The sequence below is a fragment of the Manduca sexta genome, chromosome 13 (genome assembly GCF_014839805.1).
Source record: "Manduca sexta isolate Smith_Timp_Sample1 chromosome 13, JHU_Msex_v1.0, whole genome shotgun sequence".
NCBI classification, from domain to species: Eukaryota; Metazoa; Arthropoda; class Insecta; order Lepidoptera; family Sphingidae; genus Manduca; species Manduca sexta.
Window position 1 is genome coordinate 3157393 of NC_051127.1, and position 23526 is coordinate 3180918.

At 36.2% G+C, this 23526-nt stretch overlaps 1 protein-coding gene across 1 annotated transcript in view; it reads right to left on the bottom strand.

The window, feature by feature from the left end:
• Positions 1-216: 216 nt before the first annotated feature.
• LOC115453246 (kin of IRRE-like protein 3) overlaps positions 217-23526 on the bottom strand; it is a 30904-nt gene continuing 7594 nt past the window's right edge. The window contains exons 4-16 of the mRNA XM_037438234.1: positions 21579-21689; positions 19332-19535; positions 18586-18737; positions 11175-11322; positions 9857-9987; positions 9263-9422; positions 6388-6491; positions 3535-3724; positions 3263-3396; positions 2818-2998; positions 1312-1559; positions 805-957; positions 217-450 (exon numbers count right to left, since the gene is read on the bottom strand). Coding sequence (XP_037294131.1) covers positions 217-450; positions 805-957; positions 1312-1559; positions 2818-2998; positions 3263-3396; positions 3535-3724; positions 6388-6491; positions 9263-9422; positions 9857-9987; positions 11175-11322; positions 18586-18737; positions 19332-19535; positions 21579-21689 — 2150 coding nt within the window. The remainder of the gene's footprint in view (positions 451-804; positions 958-1311; positions 1560-2817; positions 2999-3262; positions 3397-3534; positions 3725-6387; positions 6492-9262; positions 9423-9856; positions 9988-11174; positions 11323-18585; positions 18738-19331; positions 19536-21578; positions 21690-23526) is intronic.

Here is a 23526-nt window from a genome sequence, read left to right on the forward strand (position 1 = left end):
TTGAATTAGGTTATATTGATGTCAAATACTAGAATCGAATACGTTTATTTACAATTTTACAAACGAAACGTAACGTTTGGTTAATATTATCTAAACAATTCGACCGCACCGCTAATTTCAAGTGGATACTCGAAACCCAGTCCAATAAAAAATCGTTGAGCACTTTACCAAGTCACTGCGTGTTTATGTACACTGGTCCTAAAGTTGCGTCGTTTGTCAGAGCGGGGTGTCGCGGGGAGGCACTCGCGGCGCGGGCGCGGGCGCGTGGGCGTGCGCGGGGGCGGGCGCGTGCGCGGGCGCGGACGCGGGCAGCGGGCGCGGCAGCGTGCGCAGGTGCTGCAGCGGGATGCCGCAGCGCGCCTCGCCCGCGCCGCTCACGCTCGAGCCGCGCGGCAGCGTGCACGAGCCGCTCGCGAACCGCGCCGGCGGGGGGATGCCAGACGACGCGTTCTACACACATAATGGTTTTAAACTCGTCTCAATTGGATCGCGAGTGTCATGCATATTGTGCGACGTGCGTATCAGAATATGGTTTTCAGCACTTTGTACTTCAAGTGGAACACATGGAAATTCATCATGAATTTTCAGTTGGTGTCTACTGGATTCAGTGAAGGAATAACTTCTCTCTTGGATATAATGGTTTTTATGTTTTCTGATTACACCAAATGCAATCAATAGAGATTTTGTATTTATTCGGCCGGTGATTAAGTATAGAATATTTAATTATACCTTTATCTTTACTCAAAACAGAGAAACCAGCTGGTATCATCTTGACAAATACTACTAAAAAATTTTGAAACTTACAGTCTGCTCATGCAGGGGGTGAGAAGGCGGTGGGGCGGTTCGCAGCGGACAGTACGCAGGCAGTCCTCCACGCACACCGGCGACGCTGCCTCGAGGCCGCCCGCCCAGGGGAGGGGAGATGGTAGACACTTGCTGCTGCCGATAGTAGTCCATCTGCCACAAACGAATCATAGTATATTGTCCAGCACCAGATTGATCAGATGTCTATGTCGTTCATGATGCAGAATAACGTTTAGTTTGTTGTCATCTGCTAAACTTCAAGCAAATTTTATTCCTCGTACACCAATTTGAAACTAATCATATTATCGATCTTCCTAGTTAATAACACAGTAGGAGAGCTAAACATAGATAAAAGTTACAAAAACAGTTTTTTTTTATATCCAGATCTCATTAAAATCACGTTATACTTTTGGAATTTCTGTCTTAAGATGATAGATCCAATTTTTATTGACTATCAAGTCTAGACTTATGCTTTTCTTGGTGTACTAATACAACACGCATTCTTACCTGCATCTGATCAGTATCCGAGGGTATGATATCAGGGTTTCTATCATCACTTTCACTGTCGTCCTTCTCTCTTAGCTTATCTGGTGACGCTGGTTGGGAGGATGGTGGAGGAGCCGACCTTGGCTTCCGCTTCGCACACCGCTGCCTCACCGCTATCATGAAGAGTACCAGCACTACCATGAGCACTCCGCCGCCACCTACAGCCGCAGACATCGCCCCTGACATTTGGAAGGCGGTTCTTGGAAGATCTGTTTGGAATGAATTAGTTCATATTAATACAATTATTACTGGACTGTTTTTGGTAGAAAGGTATGATGGCTTCTTGGTCTAGTGGTAGCGTACACTAGACATGTACCGAGAGATTTCGGATTAGACGCCCAGCCGAACAACACTTGAGTGTTCTAACGCAATGTCTGGGACTATAAAACCTTTGAAAATCAGTTCTAGAATCAATCGACAGTACCTCTAAAGCCAGCATAATTCTTACGCCTGTTAATATATGTAAATTTAAAGGTCTGATGTTGATTGATATTATATTAGGACTAAAATAAACTTACTACTTGAGAGGTTATTTTGACCTTTCCTGGAACTTGCCATCAAATTCCAAGATCATGCGGTAAAGGCGGTAGCGAAGTGGTAAGAAACAATTAACCCTTTCAACAAGTCTATTTATAACTCACATTCGCCTTTAGCACAAAGGGTTTTGAGATTCTTGCTATTTTTAGCCCAAAAGGGTTTAATGACGTAACATAAGCTCAAACTTGCGTTCATCAAGATTTATTTAATTAGTTTCAACGCCCTCGCTGGTATATACGGTTCAAAATTGCAGAAACGACGTAGTTAGTTTTAACTGTTTCGTTCTTGGCGGACCCCTCTACCACAGTAGATAAAACGACACAAATCATTCCAGCCGGGAATTAAATTCAGAGTAGTTTGATACACTGATTTAAACATAAAGCAATAAATGCAGTATGGTTAGGTTGTACCACAGCAAGGTGTTGAAAAAAGGGTTTCAATAGATGGAATAATAGGTATGTTAGTTTTTTTATTTTGATATAGTTAACAATATAGTTTTTTCTTTCTTTTCTTCAGTTAACTTATGAATAGACTGCCTCGGTGGCGTAGTTGTATTGCATGTCCGGTACAATAGCGCTCTGAGGTCCTGGGTTCGAATCCCGGGTCGGGCAAAGTGATATTTGGGTTTTCTGCTCAGTATCAGCCCGGAGTCTGGAATTTGTGCCCGATATGGCGATAGGCTCGCCCCCTATCACATCATGGGACGGAACATACTTGGCGAAAAGTGGGTGCCCTAGTTGCGCCTCTGCATACCCCTTTGGGGATAAATGCGTGATGTTATGTATGTATGTAACTTATGAATAAAATCTCCAAAAACTACTCAACTTGTAAATGTTATTCAGGGCTTTAGGGAACACGGTACGCCGTCCATAAGACCTACTACTGAATCAATATGTGTTACATACTAAATACATTCGGTATAAAACTCACCCAAACTCTTATCATGAACATGGTGTTTCTCTGGTGGCCTTAAAGTCCCAGCTCTCAAGGGGTAAGGGTCTCCTCGGCCCTTAGCATTATAGGCCAGAACTGCTGCAGCGTAAGTCCTGCCTGGTGCCAGTCCCACTGCAGTAAACCTGGGTACTGCACTCGAGACGTTGGCTACTATTTCCTGGTAAAGGGAAGATGGGAGTGAAAATATTGTATTGTTTTCGATAATTCTAATTGTTTTATGCTTCTTTTATGATTTATGACACTTGAATATGCCTGTGACTACTGTTTGTATTTTTTCTGTCTAGATTATGAAATATGTAATTGAATTTCTTGGTTTTATAAAATTTATGTAAATATTTCACGTAAATGTGTAAAGAAAACATAATAATTTGTCTAAGTATTTGCTACAATTTTTTTCGCCATGTTGATTTCCACAACTTACCTGAGTTACTATTTCCCGCACTTCAAGCAGGAAAGACTGTGGAAGACCACCATTGAATCCTTCCGAGCATCGAACTCCAAATGAAGTCAGAGATGCGTTCACCACTGTGCAGTTGTGGACTTGATCCGGTCGACCTAGAGTAATAATGGACACGTGAACTATACCGTAGTGGCTAAATGTAGTAAAAAATATATCAATGTAAGAAGGTAATTGGTTAGAAAGTACTAATTTAAGTTCGGTTAATTAATTAAAACTTTGCAAAAACTACTTACCAGCAGCAATAATATGATAGACGCACGGGACCCGTTGCTTCCCGATGCGGTTATGGGCCCAGCACAGCAAGGTACCATAGTCCATCTCCGTATGAGGAGTATAGGTTACGGTCGAGCTGGTGCCAGCCCGAGAGACGTACGTCTCACTCACTTCGTTACTGTTGGCTGTGTTGTTGAAGGTCCAGCGAAACTAGAGAGGAAATTATTATTAAAGACATGTAGTCGAGACGATTGCAGCAGACTTCTCTTTTTATCATACTGAGTGATGAAACAAGGTAGCCACTCTCCTGTTAACTGCACGACAGTCTTGAAACAGTAGCAACATTCGAGTTCCTAATTATAAAGTACTGAGAGGCATGGAAAGCCCTCGTGACTCTGATATTAGATCCCGGCATAAGATGTTAAGTCTTGTAAGGGCCAGTAATAACTTAAAGGCCTATTTAACACCATCTGAGAATGCTACTCGCCACGTAAATATATAAGCCGAGCAAATATAAAAGTCCCACTAACTAATGGTAATTAAATTAGTACTGTCTAGATTAGTTTTTATATGATTACTGTCAAATAAAATTTACTTGAAACTTGCGAAACACGCACTGACTATAATATTCTTCAAAATGAAATATCACAGTCCATACATCATATTTTTATGGCAGAAATAGATATTGCTTTAGTATCTTTCCAGCTAAAACTAATAATTTATGTGCCTAAAAAGAATGGCGTGTTTTGAAATATTTAATCGAGTGATCATAACCTCTTGACAAAACACACTATCATTATACCGATACATAATTACATCGGTATTAGGGTCTATGAAAAACTTTTATACAGGATCAATTTCATGATGAGTTAATAAATAAAACCACATTCTCGTCTTTACCCTTTAGTAGAGCTAACATTTGCCAAAAATTGGCGACAGAGGTATCGTATCGCAAAAATGCCCTCGCCTTAAAATATTAAACACTATCATAACGCATAATACTGCGAGCAAATTAAAGCTCGTACGTTTTAAATCCATATTTTTTATTATAACAGTTATATTAATATTGAACTCGAAAAATATAATTTACATTTGGCGCATACACGAAATGCTATTTAAGATACGTAAATATTAACTCAGCGATATAATAAGTTATTACTCGTGTTGTTTTAATAATTCATAAATAAATATGAAATGCAGGTATTCATGTGCAAAAATATATTTTATAAAGTTTATGTCAAAAATATTAAGCATGTTAAATAGTGTATGATGAATCTTTCTTTGTGGGAATCTCTATGGTTGAGTATCCTGAATCATCGCAATGTCTATTTCTGCCACCAAGCACTGCTGCGTTCTCTTTGAATGACATTGTAGCCAGTGGAATTATTGGTCACTATAAAACTATTGCTAATAGTCATAATAAGAGTAGTTTGTTGGTGGTAGAATATATTTTATATCCGCCCGGATAGCCACCACTGTACACGAGGTGTTAAAACCCGCCACAGTGGCCCACGAAAGTGTGTCGCGTTCCGGGATCAGCCTGTGTATATAGTTCTAACAGGCCGGCATAATTGTTAACTGTTGATCTCTCGTCAGACATTTTATTGGACCCCATTCCACTTACCATGAGGTGAAGAGTCACTTTGCTACGCACGTATAAAAAAATACTTTTTAACTCAGGATAACGATCACAATGTAGGGCCACGTGGTGCGTTGTAATTCAAGGTTGTAATTAGTGTTGCAAGTTGCTATTACTAATGGACTTAATCTTTACCATCAGGCAAGCCACTTATTTATTTGTAGTTGTGTCTTTCTTAAGTTCTTACATGAGGGTTATGAGGAAAAATCTAGCAAGTGCGTAATAATCTTGTCCCAAATTTTATTTTCTACAATAAAAAGTAGAACGTTACATCCCAAAAACGAAACATAACGCGATTTTATGAAGTAAATTATATTTTACAAAAATAGGTCGACTTAGAAAGAGGTTCAAACGAAAGATTTTCTCTAGTAATGAAAAACTAATTTCGAGCGAAAGAATTTTAGGGGAATTTAGGTTATGCTCCAGCAGGTAAGACTTTAGGCAATATTCGAGTAACTAATTTCATTTTAATAATGCTTTTTTGTATTTCTTTCTATCTTCATAGTCGTCTAATAAATCTATAATGTAATAATATAATCTCATAAATCTGAAGATTGTTTTCCTTGACGTGTTCAAAATGTAATCTCTGGAATTAATATTTTGATTTTTAAATATTCGGAAGCAACTTTTGTTCCTTCGGTTCTTAGCTGATGTTAGCATAGATTTGCCCTAATAGCGACTAAAATATACAAGGTGAGAATCCCGTCATAGTGACCCACCTAAGTATATCGCGTTCCGAACGGCCTGTAAATTCAGTTCCAACAGGCCGGTATAATTGTGTTGTCTGGTGACGGGTCATTATCTTTTGGCAGTCAACACTCTACCTGAACCCTACTCTACTTATCATCAGGTGCCCGTTTAAAAAGAACCATTAGACGGGAAGCTTGCTGTCCCGTTGTTCAGTTTTACATTATTTTTAAAACTTACAAAGCATGAAGTATATTTTTTGGGTGTATGCGTGCTTTTAGTCCACATCGGGTGAAACTGAAACGCCTTAGAGTCCGCAGGGTCCAGGGAAGAATAGGAAAGGACTTGGGGGAAGGACGGGAACCTCCTAGATTGGGAAATGTTCGTGGGACATTTTAGGTCTCAATGTGAAATTAAACGAGGTATAGACACATAACTGTGTGCCTAAGGCCGCGACGAATGTCCTCCCGTGCATGGGGGTACATTTCGACCGAGCGCACAAAGATTGTCTGCTGTTGTGAATGAAGTAAATGATTTTATTACTTACGGTTACTTCTGGCGGGTTAGCGTCGACATGACACGTGATGTGAGCACGCTCCTGTTTAGCAACTCCGTGGACTCGCTGCTGGGAACTCCTGCAGGTTGGCGCGTCTGCGGACAACGGTATTTATTTTTACTTCATTCAATATGTATTCAACAGTCAAATTTTCTTCATATCTAAGGAATTATTTCATTAAATCGGCGAAATATAGATTTTTTTAATTGTTCATCTCTGCTACACCCTAAGATTGACCGGGAGAGAATGCCTACGGCATTAAGTCCGTCTATGTACAAAACTAGATGGCATATGAAGTGCAAATAAATAAAATACAAAAAATATTTGTGGCTTTTTTTTTAATCTTTATTTATTTCGGGGTTTTTATCCAGCTAGGATATGCCAACCCTATTTGTTACTATATAGTAAAATACCTAACTACTCCATAACTCGTTTTGTAAATCATAGATCTGTGCCATAGCTTTTAGAAACTTAAATAACCTGGACCGAACGATTTGGGACCATTTCTACTTAACTGAAGTGATCATATTGTATGCTTACCATAGTTTATAATAAAATTCACAATGAATAAAATAATTGATTGCTAAATACACAATAAAATTAAACAAACGCCTTGTTAATCTAAAATAAAATCGTTCTGTTAACCCACAATGGACTTAAAGGTTACAATAAACTAGGTTAAAAATCGGAAAACAAGGCTACTGCATCCTTGAGGCCAACTTAAACCGATCAACTCAAACACGCGATAAACCAGTTATGAAATATTAAGACGCTTTTCTTGCTATTTTTATATATTATTCTATTCGTTTAAAACTTCATATAAACACTATTGTTTCAGTAGTGCTTTTTATTTACCACCGATGAAAAAAAGAGGTGTATTATAACTTGAAAGTATGCATCTTTAAGTTTGTGTATCCGTCTGTATGTGGCATCGAAGCTCTCAAAATATTGGACCGATTTTGATGCGGTTTTTTTGTTTAAAAGCTGATGAGAATTTTGATGCGGTTTTTTAAAACTAATGTGATCAAAATGGTTCTTAGTTATAATGAGAAATTCTATTCAGGCGTTTTCTTAGTATAGATAAAAAACACTGAGAATAATAACTGGGCATGTTTCAAACTGATTATAATAATATTATATTAAATTAAAGTTACTTACTTTGAGGAAGGGAAAGGTCTTAAAAAGTGGGAGATTTTTATACAAAGTTCTGTTATTAAAGACTAATCAACCTAACATAACAAGGATAAAGTAACTTCCTATTAGTGAGAAAAATTATAATTTCTAATCCCTGGCCCGGTCGCGATATAATCCGTGTCATAATCAGACAAAAATCAAAACCAGAGCAACAAATCCACAAATAAGCGCATGCAAACTTCACCTTTATATTAAGATAGATAAGGTTATGTAAATTTTGGCATGCCACAACCCAATAAACAGAAACCACAATTCGATAACGAGTCATATAGTTTCATATTTACAAAGCTCACAACACCAAGTTTCCTGATAAATGCAAAAATGTTGTGACATGTCACGCGACAGCGCTTAAGGCCTTGTTACATGTTACTATAAGTTTTATTTGTATCGAATTGGATGCGAAGTTGAGGTAGAAATACGTAAAATATGAGTTTAGTGTATACTTAGGAGGGAATTAAGCCGATAGGAATCAAATTCACTCACAATTTGAACATATTTCATTCTATAAGGATTGTCACAATTATTAGATTTGAATAAAATGAAAAAAACATAATGATACAATGATACCGTTTGAACGTAATTATCAAATATCAATAATTAACAGTAAGATAAAGTTCGATTTGAAATATGTTCATTTTTTTTTAACAGAAGAAGTAGACAGGCTGATTTTACATTACTAAATAACATGAGTATACATAGTAGTTAACAATTACTAAAATTTCATCCCAATCTTTTTATAAACTCCTGATAATTCTTGAAAAGTCTTCGAAACGTCGGGAGAAAAAGTAAAATATTAAAACCGCGATAAAATCCGAGTAAGAGTTTAATTAACTTTCTGTCAACTCTGTCGAAAATTATAACTATACACATTAAAAACGCCGCCATATAATCCATCCCTATGCCTTGACCCACATAGCTACACTTAACATTGCATGTACATCTAAAATTCTCATATTGATTACATAACACGAGCCCGTTCAAGTCATTGTTGGTAATTGCTTTAACCCTTATTGGGAACGTTTAATCTTACGAACGTGGTTCACCTGAAGATGCGGTTTTGTTTGTCATGACCACAATTACAAGTCAGCGGTTAGGGTTTCCTTTGAAAGTGATGGGTTTGTGCCTTATATATGCGTCTACTGTTTCTTAGTTTGCTGTTCGAGTTATTTGTACACCTACACTAGCTTTTAGATCCGGATTCACGATTAAATTTGATTTTGATACGTCCGTTTTTTTAATCAAACCCAACAGAGTCTGATAGTCGGAACAAAAGGTTTCATTAAAAACAGTTTAGCTGTTATGAGGATTAAATAAAATAAAAATGAATCCTTAAATATTATGAAACAAAATCCCCCGACGCGTTTGTATGTCTCTCTGAACGTGAAATACTGCCGAACGCGTTTTGAAACAAAAAACCATAGAGATAGTTTGAGACCCTGAGGATATGGACATACATAGACATATTTTTTATCCCGGGATATATAGCGGGTCTTTTTTTCCCAAAGGACTCCTTTACTCGTGTAAAGCCGCGAGGAGAAGCTACTTTTAAAATAATGTACACACATCCAGGCCTTTTATCCCCATAGGGGTAGGGTAAAATAATATATTGTTTAACGCGAATTGCTTTTCCTTAAATTCCTTTCAATGTTGTATCAAACATTTTTTCACTTACAAAGTACATCAAGCGTGAACGGCTTGCTCTCGCCGTCTCCCTCAGCATTGAACCCGACGCAGGTGTAGTTGCCAGCTGTCTTCCTGCCCACCCCCTGGAGGACCAGCGATTGGTTGCTGATGATGACCCCTTGGCCCACGTTGTGGAGGAGAGTTTTGCTCTGGTGACAAACGATAATAAGGTGAAATTCTGGGTACTGCCTAGGATATATTGTGACAGTGCACCTGATGGTAAGCGTAGTGGGGTTCAAGAGTCGACTGACAACAGACGGTTATCCATCGCTGGTCGACACAATTATGCCGGCCTGTTTAAAACCAGAAGTATTCTGATTCCGAAACGCGACGCACTTACGTGATAGCTATGTTTCTTGTAATATTACTGTTTTTGTACTTATGATTTTGCTTTGACAAAGTCGTTTTCTTTTCTTCCTATTCCTTTTGGTGGTTGTAATGCTAATTAGAACTCTAAGTTAATTTTATTCCTTATTCTAATTTCTCTAATGGAATCTAATTACGTCACAATAACAGATTATTCAGATCAATTTAAATTGAATCTTATTGGGCAGATGTTAAAGTATATTTTAGTTTTACTTACATTATGTCTCCATTCGACTTTGTAGACGTATGGATGAGCCTTGATAATGCAGTCGAAGTAGACGTCGGTACCTTCTCGAATGTTCTTTGGGTCTAAATTAGTTCCTAATCTAACTACTGTTTCTGGCACATCTGTAACAAAAGAAAACAAAACTAGTGATTTCCAAAAAGAGAAAATATCTAAATATATATAACTCAAAGGGTACTGACTGACTGACATAGTGATCTATCAACGCACAGCCCAAACCACTGGACGGATCGGGCTGAAATTTGGCATGCAGGTGGATGTTATGACGTAGGCATCCGCTAAGAAAGGATTTTGATAAATTGTACCTCCAAGGGGATAAAATAGGGGATGAAAGTTTGTATAAATCTTCTTAGATTTTCACCTGATTGAACTGAAATTAAAGATTGGAGCTACTATGATGTAGACGTTCGCTTAAATAGGATTTTGATAAATTCAACCCCCATGGGGATAAAATTAGTTTGAACCTATCAGTACCGGGAAAATATATAGCAAGACTTTTATCATACAGTGGACTTATATCCCGGAAAACTCCTTCACGGGGGCGAAGCCGCGAGCAAAAGCTAGTTTCATTATAAACAAGCGATGTAATGGAGGGAATTTAAACGCATTATTAACCACGATTTATTGGCACAATGTCAAAATGACCATATTTTCGCGGGCAATAAATGCTTTATCGCTACCATCACTTAAGGGGTGAATGGAAGAGGTGAGTCCAGAATTTAGAAGTTCTTGTGGTAGGTTGTGATCTAGCCAACTTTGAAACTAGTGGTCTATGATCTATACTAATTGCGAAAATTTATCGCTGTGTGATGGCTTTGAGAATAAATCACCATTACGAAGGAACCAAGTGACAATATTATTCGTATTTAAAAAAAATGAAATAAAATTAGTATAAATATTGCTAATGCCTTGCCTTAATCAAATATTTGTATTTAATTAATTAAATAGCTATATTTGGTCTGGTGGCAACTTTGGCTCAAAATCCAATAGGGAGAGAATTCAGATATAAAAAATCTTATTGGTTGTCCGTAATAGTTTTTTAACTGGATCAATCAATACGCTCAACGCCCATCATCATAACCATCATCATTAGCCCAGCATCAGCAGTTCACTGCTGGACATAGGCTTCTCCCAAGGTACGCCACAGAGCTCGGTTTGCTGCTTTTCCAGTCGCTGGCCAGACCCTACCCATGGTAAGTATGTAAGCTGCTTACCTTTTCATAATTAAATGTATGAGCCTACATAAACTGGTAAGGCGACGTTGATCTGGCCGATTTAGCCTATCACTTACATTGTATGTCCAAAGTCCAGTCGTCTTCTAAAGCTGGTACCGAAGGCATCTGAGGGTTGGACGCTCTGCAAGCCAGTTTGGCCCCAGCATCAGCCTTGGTCAATTGAAGAGATACTGTTGAAGTCGTTGTGTTTCCGTCTGTTGATAACTGATAACAAAATAATTATAAGTAGGTGGTCTTTCGTGCAAGACTCTGTTTGGGTAAATACCATAATATTTATTGTAATTTTTTAAGGAAATTTGAACAGTGGCTCGAGGTTCTCATTGTTTAGTTATGGGAGAAACAATATACTGTTATCTAAAGTGAAAAATTCAGATTACTGATAGACTTTTAGAGTCAAAAACTTTCAATATAACCGCTGTAAATATAAGTTTACTAATTACATAAAAAAAAAGTTTTGAATCTATTTAGATATACAGTAACATTAAAAGAATAAACGCTGTATATATCAAGTTAATGGTTTTATTTAAAAGGGGTTATGCATCTATTTAAATATACAGTAACATTAAAAAATGTAATGACAAAAACTTGTCATAAAAATAATTTTTCATATCTCCCAAATAAGTCTACAACCAAAATAAATTACGACTTGGTATTTCATAATGATTTCTTATATTTACGCGAATGTTAGACATTGAAATTAAACTAATTTTTCGGATTCTATCGCGGTTTTTTGTTTTTTATTTTTCTCCCGACGTTTCGAAGACTCACTCTGAAGGAGGCGCCAATCATTACCTGCGACTAGACAAGCCACAAATCCTCGCCAAAGAACACCGATTCCTGCCCAGGATGATTCGCGAGGCTATTGAAATTAAAAAACATCCTAATTTCAATAGGGAAGATGGTTGGAAGCTTGCACAAGCCTGGGATCCAGTTCTACATTTAATTAAATCGGAACCCAAAAGACCGGCTGCCAGACTTCAAGACACTGTGAGCTCATTCTGCGTAGATCGGACCACCAACAGCTAAAAATTTTAAAAAGTTGTATAATTGTAAAATGTAGGTAGATATTGTAACTTTGACTTTGCGGATGAACAACACCTCAGTCCCCCCCGTGACCATGAAGGCTGCAAAGTCTTCGAAACGTCGGGAGAAAAATAAAAAACAAAAAACCGCGATAGAATCCGAAAAATTAGTTTAATTTCATTGGTATTTCATTGAAAATGCTAATACGTAAATAACGCGAAATCCGCTTAACGAAGATAAACTGGAAAGATTTACTTACAAAACGAAACTCGAATCTTATTAGGCGTAGTATTTTGCTAAAATAAAACAGTGGGTGTGGTTTTGGTCAAATTTAATATTTTTCACAGTTTTATAAACAAAGATATTGACGTTTTTGTCGACTAATGCGTTCGCAAGGCGCCTTTAGGGCACATAAATCGTAGCCAGTGTAACTACTGGACATAAGAATTAACATCTCATGTCGCAGGATGGCGAGCGCAGTGGAATACAAAACAATACTTTGTAATTCAAGGTTTTGGATGGTGTTTCTGCTGTTTATGGGCGGTCGTATCGTTTACCATCAGGCTAACGACAAGCTCGTCTCGTCATTCAAAGCAATAAAAAAGCATCCAAAAATGGCGAACGCGCTCCGTGAACTAAACTGGGCGCAGTTTGCATATCTTCTTTTATATATTCATGGAAAATTAACTCCACAGTAATGGTAAGTGGAGTTTCGTCCAGATAGAGTACTAACTGACAAGAGATCCCTTGCCAGTCGACAAAATTATGCTGGACAACGAAACCGGATATATACCAATAGTTACCGTATATTTGGGCACTTCTAAACGCCTCGCAAAAAGGCGTCGGTATACTAGAATAACTTCTTGGGACAATATTCATTCTAAAAGTTGGAATATCTCATTGAAATTTAGGGTTCGGCGGCTGTTACCAACCTTAGCGTCCTGCAAAGAACTCAAAATAAAATAATTAGAATATTATACAACTATCACTATCGTGCACCAACAGCACAATTATACGAAAAAACAAAAATATTAAATCTAAAACAACTTTACACATATTACACTTGCATCCTTATTAAAAACATAAACACAAAATCTATACAATCTAATATCAACTTTATAACTAAACTTCATAAACATAATTTAAGAAACAAACACAAACTTCAACTTACTAATGCCCGAACTAATTACGGAAAGAACACAATATTATTTGAAGGAGTACAGTTGTATAATAGCTTACCTAACGAATTAAAGGAATGTAATAATATAATACTTTTTAAAAATAAACTAAAAAAAATTGTGTGTATGCTTTAGCTATAGATTGCTTAACCAGCAGCCTGGATTTAAAATTTGTTAAATTTGTAAAATATTTATTTATATCTCATTGTAAGTGAACTGTAAGTTTTTATGAGAATAAAATTCTTTAAATCCAAAAGTACAGAATTCAAAGTATAATCAGCCATAAAAGTAGCTGAACAAATTCAAAACTTCAAAACGCTTCTACACATTAACTTGAATCAAAATATTCTTTTTCTTTATCTAAAATAAATTAAACCCTTTAAAGTTTATTTTAATGACGAATAAACGATTATTGATAAGAATTCAAAAGTTTAAAAGCGATTTGTATTTTTAAATTTGTTCAACAACCTTTTGGCTAAACTGTACATAACGTGTTTTCAACGCGCATTTTTATTTATTCATTTATTGTTATTTCATTTAACCCCCGCATTCAGATAAAGCAATTTCATGATATCAAATACTAGTAGCTCAAAAAACTAATATCGAAAGCAATTTTCATACTGATATGAAAAAACTAAATTATCTTCAGACAATGCGATAACAAAAATATTATGTCCAAATTCTTAGTACAGCGTGAAATCTTTTCAACGCATTTTAAACCCTGAGAAGGTATTAATTTAAAGCCGAGTCCAAGTTGTTATATTCTCCACTCTTTTTGTTCTGAAAATGGTTTTACCCGAAAGGTTTTTCTTCATCGATGAGTTTTACTATTTCTTTTTCAAGCGATGTTGCGGTGATAGTTTGTAACGAAGGGGAATATTTATTGTAACCTTTTTTTATTAAGTTGTCAACCAGGTCCTGTTATATATAATTATACAATAAATAATAATATCAGACTGTATTATACTGTCCCATTGTTGGGCACGGGCCTCCTCTAGTACAGAGAGGCATTAGGTCTTAATCTACCACGCTGGGCTAGTGCAGATTGGTAGACTTCACACACCCTTGAAAATCAACATTCTGTCCTGTTAAGTCAACATTAAACTTTCTAGGATGTGTTTTATTAAATCAATCTCATCTTTGAGAATGCTCTCAAGTAGAATACATTGAACTACTTAATAAACAATGCTTAAGTTGACATTTAAGATCTTGTTCTTAACTGAGTCAGCGTTGTTCACTAAACAACACTCAACTTCAAATACTTACTTAAGATATAATTTGAGTTGTTGATATTTATTTATTAAATAGCGATGACCTTAAGATTGTGCCATTCTTTTGACAGCGTCTCATCTGATATCACAGTTCAGGACGAAACTGAGTTGTATCTTATAATACCGCCCTAGACCTCTAGCTTAGAGAGTTTGACATCTTAACTGTCAAGAAGAGATCACAATAATCCTATCTCAAAACATTTAAAAAAATAATCATCAAAATCCAATTTTCACTCAACAAATAAACGAAGAAAGAAGCCCGATGTGAATGGGAGATAAATGATCTTTGATAGTTTATTACGCACTGTTTTATTGAGTTTCGGCTGAACGGGATGGGCGAACATTCTATCAATTGCGAAGAACATTACACTGATATACGTTTCTGATTCTCGTTTGGGACAAGTCTTGAGATGTCGCGGGTTCAACGAACTGTGAAATCTGACGATATGTTCAGAAGAATCTTACTGTTATAGACTAGGTCATGATCGTGGTTTTGCTCGTGGGAAAAGTTGATATTAAAATCAATGAGGCAAGATACATGAGGCTACATTTACGACACCAAAGCCGTTTATGTAAGAAATTTCATTATTTCCCAGGAGTAAATTAGCGAGATCAAAAGTAGCCTGTGTTAATCCAGGACATGTTCTATCCACAAATTAGTAAAATTCTTTTAGCTGTCTCAACGTTAACTTTTAACAAATTTCGAAACATTTTCACAGAATTTTCCATTTTAGAAGTAAAATAATATAAAACGTAATATTTCGTGCAAATATTTAGAAGCATTGATGATCTGATGATAATTGACTATACATCCTCGTTAAATATAAACTATTCTACAATTTATCCTTTACAAGTATTCAGTAGATCTTTATACTAGGATTCGGGAAAGGTCTTGCAATAACTAGTTAAAAAACAGCCAATGTTGATTAAATTTGTTTCATTATGCACAACATTTAAGTTTATTTTTTCTGATCAATGAATGGTCAGTTGCAATAGCAATTTTTTTATTGCTTTGAATGACGAGACGAGCTTGCCGTTTGCCTGATGATATGCGATACGACCACCCGTGAACAGCAAAAACACCATCCAAAACCTTTAATTACAACGTATTGTTTGGTATTCCACTACGATCGCCATCCTAAGACATGAGATGTTAAGTCTCATTATGTCCAGTAGTTACACTGGGTATGTTCTTCAAACCGGAACATAACAGTGATTACACACTGCTGCTTGGCGGCAGCAATAGACATTGCGGTGGTACCTACCCAGGCTGACTTTCATATACGAAAGACCTACCAGCAGTAGTTAAGAAGACGATGGTATAATATAAAAAAGTTTTGTATTAACCATTACTACGAAAACTATTATTATGATCTGTTCTACTTTAGTGCGTTTTTAGTTTTTAGTTGAACTTTATCCTTTCATTCTATTGCTGCCTATCCACCCACAATGTCATTGTGTTAGTTTATGAAGAACAAAAATTTCCACATTCCAGCTCCAAACAAAACAATGACATTTCGAAGACAATAACCTAATTTCTAACACAAAGCTTAGAATGTCAATCAATTCAAAGGGTCCGCAAATGTGAATAAATCATCCATTCATAGTTGATTTGATTATGTCTTGTTAATATTAATATCTGGTTGGCATGCGGCTTGGTGGAGCGGGTCGAGGGGGAGGAAGGCATGTTTAATTAAATTACACATTACAATCCGGAACCGGGCCTTAGTAATATAAACTATTGGTTGATTGACATACTAGGGTTCGCGATCAATACAACCAAGAGATATTTGGAAACTTTGGGCGAAATTGTTTGTTGATATGTTTGAGAGTTTATATTGAGTTTGGATGAGTTGATTTTATGTAATAATGGAAAGTTAAAATTATAATAACTATATAGAATGTATGTTCGTTTTTAGTTTATAATGACATCCGATTCCAACAGGCCGGCATAATTGTGTTGACTGTCTAAAGGTAATCATCTCTCGTCAGTGGACATTCTATAAGACCCCACTACACTTACCATCAGGTTCAGGGTCACTTAGCCGTGCGCGTATCAAACAAATCTACAAATATTTCTGAAAAGTGAATTACGTCAATTTTCGGATCTCTAGCAATAATGAGATACAGTATAGTAATGGAAATATGCCTTGAAACCAACGCCGAGTGTACAGTATACACATCCAAAAAGCACGTCATTCGAACAAATGCGTCTGCACAAACCCTTAGTGTTAGAGGTAGTTAGAAGATATTAAAACCGGGTTAAGCTCTCCAAAGCTGTTGTTGGTTACAAAGGATGTTTTCCACAACACTATCCGTCATTGTAAGCGGCTTATGCTGTTCCGTTGTTGAAACTCCAGTGAATTGGGAAATTAGCAAAACTTCAGAAGAAAAAGCTTTCATTTTCAGAGTAAATCGATGTTATTAAAGACTTTAGCATCGATTACTATGATCTGCTTCTTTGTATGTTTATATGTAAAAGTCGAGGAAACCTAGTTTATCCGTTGGTTTATTCAATAAACTCACGCTAGACTCTCCGAAGGGTTAAGCAGATGTGCAGCTGTTGGGCTCCCTTTATAACGGTCACTTTGAGGCTTTTTATTTTAAAGTAGCCCTGTTTAAGTCCAGTATTGAGCGAACATAATTGAATAACGAGATGTAGTTTACCTTGAAGACTGTCAGAATACACTAAATATAATGGCGACTCAAGTGTTACGATAGCTTAACATTAACTCTGATCACTTGAATAATAATAACTATTTTTCGGATTTTATCGGGGTTTTTTATATTATATTGTTCTCACTACGAAAGACTTTGCAGCCTTCTTGGTCACGGGTGGACTAAGGAGTTGGTTGTCAGAAAAGTCAAACTTACAATATCTACCTACATTTTACACTTAAAATAAAATAAAAATTACAATCTGGCAGCCGGTCTTTTCGGTTTCGATTAATACAAAAACCATTATAGAAGCCAAAAATAGTTTTATATCAATATCTAACATTCGCGTAAGCCTAGCAGATCATTACACAAATCTCCTAAACATATAATTTACTGCGACTTAACAACAAGGAAGTTTAATATAAATACTTATCTCATTTTCAGATGAGATATTTTTTTTAATAATAAGATTATTGCTTCGTTAAATTTTCCTTGGCAACTCGGGCCATCTGTTTTTTTATTGTTAAAGCTCTTGTAAAAAATTGGATTAAAGATTAATGTTTTCTTGGAGAGTTTTTAATTATCATGTAAAACTATGTTTGATGTTGGGGTGTTTTTTCGTAAAGATAAATTCTAAGTTATAATCTTGAGGTAATTAGCTTGGTTTTTGTCGTGGATGGTTACGATGGAGGTAATAAGGAAAAAAATATAATTAAAATGTATATAAATAATACGCATGTATTAAAATGTAACATCTTTTGTATAATATGATTGTGGAGTGTAAATAAACTTTGAATATGAACATTATCTTCATAAAACATTTGAAACTTAAACCCATGAATGAAATTTTAACCAGAATCTATTTCAAACTGCTCTCAAACCTAAGGAATCCAAGAGACAACACAAAATTTTAAAACAATAAAATCTAATAGTCGCCTATCACTTGAAGCAGACGGCCCGGAGGTCCCTTACGACCGTTTTGAGAACCTCCCAAACGAGTACTGTCCCATTCAATCTGCATTTATTACTTTTACGTGATTTTGTTCTTGTCTCATGTTGTTGCAGATGAGTTGGCCATAAATCTCGCTCAGACGAATTGGCTTTTCAAAAGTTGTTAATTTACGAGACGAGTTAGGATTTGTTTGTTTCATTTGTTTTTTTTTAGGAATAATTTGATTCGAGGTGATAACGAATTGTCTACTAAAGTATCATTAAATTAAGTATCATTAAATGCAACATCCATTGCTGGTCAACATTTACTTTGGGTATAATTTTATTTAGCATCAGATGCAGTTGAGTCAATTATGAAGTGTTGTATGAAAATTAAACTCTCTTACCGTTTCTTTTGCGTTGTTTATCCTATGGCCATTTTTCCACCATGTGATCGAGGCTGGAGGTCTAGACCCTGAACTTTGACATAACAGATCATATCTTCTACTCGCTGATAAGGGTTGATTTGAACCTAATATGTGGACTGTTAACGGTGGAACTGCAACAAAAAAATATATTTTTATTTCTTTGTTTCCGCACAAATATTCATGTTGCTAGGTAGTCAAATATTCCTTAACTTTTGGATTGCTTGCTCTTAGTAACTCCAAAATTGGCTTTCAGCCTTCGTGCATCATCACTTGTAATAAAATGTACTCATAAATATTATAATTTGATATTGCAATTTATATTACTTTGTTCCTTTCCTCATGAAGGATATTATAAAATTCTTACATAATTACAAAGACATTAAGCAGTATAGTTAGTTATAAACCGGACCTTAGAACCAAATTTGTGCTCCAAAAGTTATTTTTAATTGGTCAGTAATGGTCTTATTTACTATATCCGTGCGACAAAATATTTTAGCGACCTTAGATATTAATACAAAAATACATAATGCTAATATGCGCATAAAAACCTGCGAATCGCGATATGAAAAATAAATATGCAGTATTTTACATTGGCGTTTTGCTATTTCACGAAAGAACGAGTAACCGTTGCATGAGCGCAACATTTTTGTATGACAACCTTCCGAATGTACGCTCTGTAAGAACTCGGAGTATTATTACAATTTTAACATTAACTCTGAACTTACAATTCATATCTAACGTAAGTGTGGTTTCTATAGGATGAGCCCGTGGATGGTTTGACGCTCGGCAGGTCAACGCGGCTCGGACGTCAGCTCTGGTGAGAGGACCTACTCGGAGCACCCCTCGGACTCCGTTCCCTGATAGCGCTGTTGCTGGAGTATCAGTTTCAACTTCATCTCTGTACCACTTCACCCACGGCCTGGGACGACCTGATAACAAAATTTAATATTAATATTTTTTTTATGTTTACGCAATTGTTCGACATAAAATAAAAAAAAACGTAGTTTATCTCTGTGGCGGACTCCCCGCCCCGTGATCACGAAGGCTGTAGTCTTCGAAACGTCACGAGAAAATTAAAATATAAAACCCGCGATAAAATCCGAAAAATAGTTTAATAAATATAGTTAGGTTTTATTGGCTACATTAGTGGTCTTTGATTGAGTATTTTGTGTTTAAATCGTGGAAGTCTGAGTTTGATTCCCAGATAAGGAAAAATCAATTCAATCAAAATTGTGTTCAATTTGCAAAATATACAATATGAAATGCTCGGGGATGAAATTTCGACCTGATACGTTCGTATGGTCACCTCCTATCATATACCTATAGGACGAATGAGGTAGGCGTAAGGTAGGTGAATTATTTGCGTCTTTGCCTAACCTGAGAAAAAAAGCAGGAATTTTTGCGGAATTTATGACGAATTCCCTAGTGTGGGTTAAAGTAGTGCAAACTTTTTATGGGAAGAAGATAAAACTACAGTCAGAATCATGTCAACATCGTAGATGAATGACGAAGTCTCCGCTTTCATTGTCAACAAGCCCATTATCGATTTTTATTTTTTATTATTAAAATTAGCAATTTCTTTACTATAATGAACCTTGATGCTTTCCCTATACATAGAAGACCACTATTCATAAATAAAATATCATAAATATTCCAGAAAGCATATAAATTAAATCCCTACAAAACAAAAATATTACATCGACTGTTCAGAACCTCTGAATTCATTGTTAAAACCCGGAGATAAACCAAAAGCTGACAGCAAGATTTAAAGCCTAGATGATACTAAAAAGAGAAGTCTCTTTATATCAGATCTTTCTCTATTTTACGGTAATAAATAATTGTCGTATCTCACAATTAATGAATACGAAGTTTAATTTCCTGCCTTCCATTATGAATTTAAAACAGGAAAAAGGGCTCCAAAAGGACTGGGTTTAATGGACGATTTATACCAAAATTCGAGAAGTTTCGACATTCAACGCTGGAAAGGATGGAATTAGTGGTTTCGTGTCTATGTTATCTATTGAATTAATGGAAATTCAATAAACTTTTCAATGGAAAATGGAATCAATGTGTTCTTTGTTAAGGACCTTTGTTACTAACACTTTTGTTGTACCGTTTTGTATGAATTTAGAAATCTACGAATTATGACAAATTGGATTTATATTTTTCACATTTTTTTTTATTTATTATTTGTATGCCGAGACGAGCTTGATGTTCGCCTGATGGTAAGCGATACGACCGCCCGTATACAATAGAAACACCATCCAACACCTTGAATCACAAAGTATTGTTTGGTATTCCACTGCGCTAGCCATCCTGAGACATGAGATGTTCAGTCTCATTATGTTCAATAGTTACACTGGCCACTGTTGATAACAATGTTCTTCAAACTGGAACACAACAGTGACTACACACTGCTGCTTGGCGGTAGAAATAGACATTGTGATGGTACCTACCCAGGCGGACTCTCACATATGAAAGACCTACCTACCCTACCTTTAAACATTCATATTTCTTGTCAAATTGATCCACAAAATGTATAATACCACCAAGTTTTGCCACGAATCGAATTTTACTCAACCGCTAATCTACTTTCATTTCAGTACTCATATTCGAAGTTTTGCCATCTTTTTAATTACGAAATTGAACTTGAAATATATCATTTAAAACTTCATAAGACTAATATAATTCACATTTACTTATTAACGAAATTGCTTGATCAGTCGTAACTTATGCGTCTCGAGGTCTGTTGGCGCAACTTAAGCCGTGCTGACGTGGGCCTTCGATATATCAGCGGGTGATTTATTTGAAAAGTTTTTTGTAGAACCATCTTCAATATTTACTTAATTTGCCAAGCAAGGTTAGTATTAGCTTAAGCATTATGCCCTGAGTTAAAAGTCAATCTTAATTATTAGACTGTTTTTTAATTTCCTTACGTATGTCTATATAATATATGGTTTTTATTAGCTTACCTCCAGAAACATCACATTTGAGAGTAAAAGTGTCCCCTTCCACGTACGGTCCGACAATCGCTTGTTTCACATCACCTTTGTCGTCGGTGATCACCATCTTGTTAGGCGGAACTGTTGAAAAGAGAAAAAAATTAACTCAAATTATGCTAATTATGTTAGGGAGTTTTAACCATAGACTGACTAATTTTACTGAGAAAACAACCAAACAAATTCACATCACGTCTTCATCGAAGGGGTAGGCAGAGGTGTAACCAGGGCATTTACTTTTTCCTACGTCGATTCGTCCCGTGTAATGGGAGGTGAGCCTATAGCCACATCAGGCATAAATCCTAGACTCCAGGCTGATAGGTACTGAGCAGAAAACCCAACATCACGTTGGACAAATCGGGATTCAAACTTGGAACCTCAGAGCGTTGGTCGTATCGCGCACACAATATAGCTACGCCACCGAGTCATAGATTAAAAAAATATAGTTTTTATTGAAATAATTTTTATTTTACTTTTGTGTCAAGGTTTTTGAAAGGTAAACCAGTAGGAATAATATTGTATGGAGCTGCTAAATATTTAATTACCTTCCCTTAAAGGAAGTTGCATTTATTTCAACAAATTTTACAAATACAATCAAAACAAATACATGTTGTATGAAATTCCAATGCCATCAAGTATGCGTAGAATTAGCAAAATAACAATAACACCCCCCCCCCCCCCTTTATGCTTAAATATAAGCCCCATAACGAATATTGATAAAGCGTAATTATAATTTTCATTGGACGATACTCCGCCCCTGCACCGAAATGGCCCGGGCAATTTGAATGCAAATTCTTTTAATTTAATTAAATTTGACTCCCCATTGTTACATTACTCTCTTTTTATTGCTGATTACTTTTAATTTCTTTTTGAAACGCTTTTGTAACTTGTGACTGCCATGCTGACTACGGTATTGCACCAGAGTTTGCTTAATCATAACCGATCTGTGTACATCCGGTTCCAACAGGCCGGCATAATTGTGACGACTGCCAAAGGGTAATCATCTCTCGTCAGTCGACATTCTATTGGACCACTCCACTCACCATCAGGTGCAGTGAGGCCACTTTGCTGTGCCCTTATGAAACATAACCTTGATTTAACAGCGTCTTATTTGATTTCGCATTTCACATAAGATTAAGTTAGATACTGTTATATACATATAATGCGAATATAACATACTATGTATGTACGTAACAAGCGACGATAGCCTAGTTGGGTGTGGAAAAGGCTGCCGAAACGACTGTCCGCAGGTTCAAAACCAAAGGACACATCTCTGACTTTTCTATGATTATATTGTGTTTTCCTTGTGAATTATCACTTGCTTAAACGGTGAAGGAAAACATCGTGAGTAGACCTGCATATCTTTACATGAATTTTGAGGGTGTGTGAAGTCTACCAATCCACACTAGGCCAGCGTGGTGGACTAAGGCCTAACACCTCTCAGTAGTAGAGGAGGCCGTGCCCAGCAGTGGGACAGCATATAATACTTGATATTATATGTACTTAAGAAAGAACTTACCGGTTTCTCAGTTCGCGTTATGTCTAAAATAGCTTCTACCTGACCATGCGATGTCTAGTAGTGTACAAAGAACAATGCATTGTAAATATTTAAGTGTGCCAATACACTGAGTTGCAATAAAAGTGGTCTGCAGACGTGCCTATTTAATATTAACCATTTACGTTGCTTGCAGAAGTTTCGGCCGCTTGGGAATCAGTAAATTGTGTAATATACGACAAGACGACAAACAGAGCTAGGTCGAAATTGTTCTAAATGTAAGTATTTAAATACTATACTAATTTTGCTTTTAAAATGATTCATAATGTTGCAATATGCATGACAAATGTATTTACCGTTGCTTTAGTAAGAAAAAATATTACGTGACTTTAACGAATAAGTACTTAGTTAAATAGAAAAAAAATC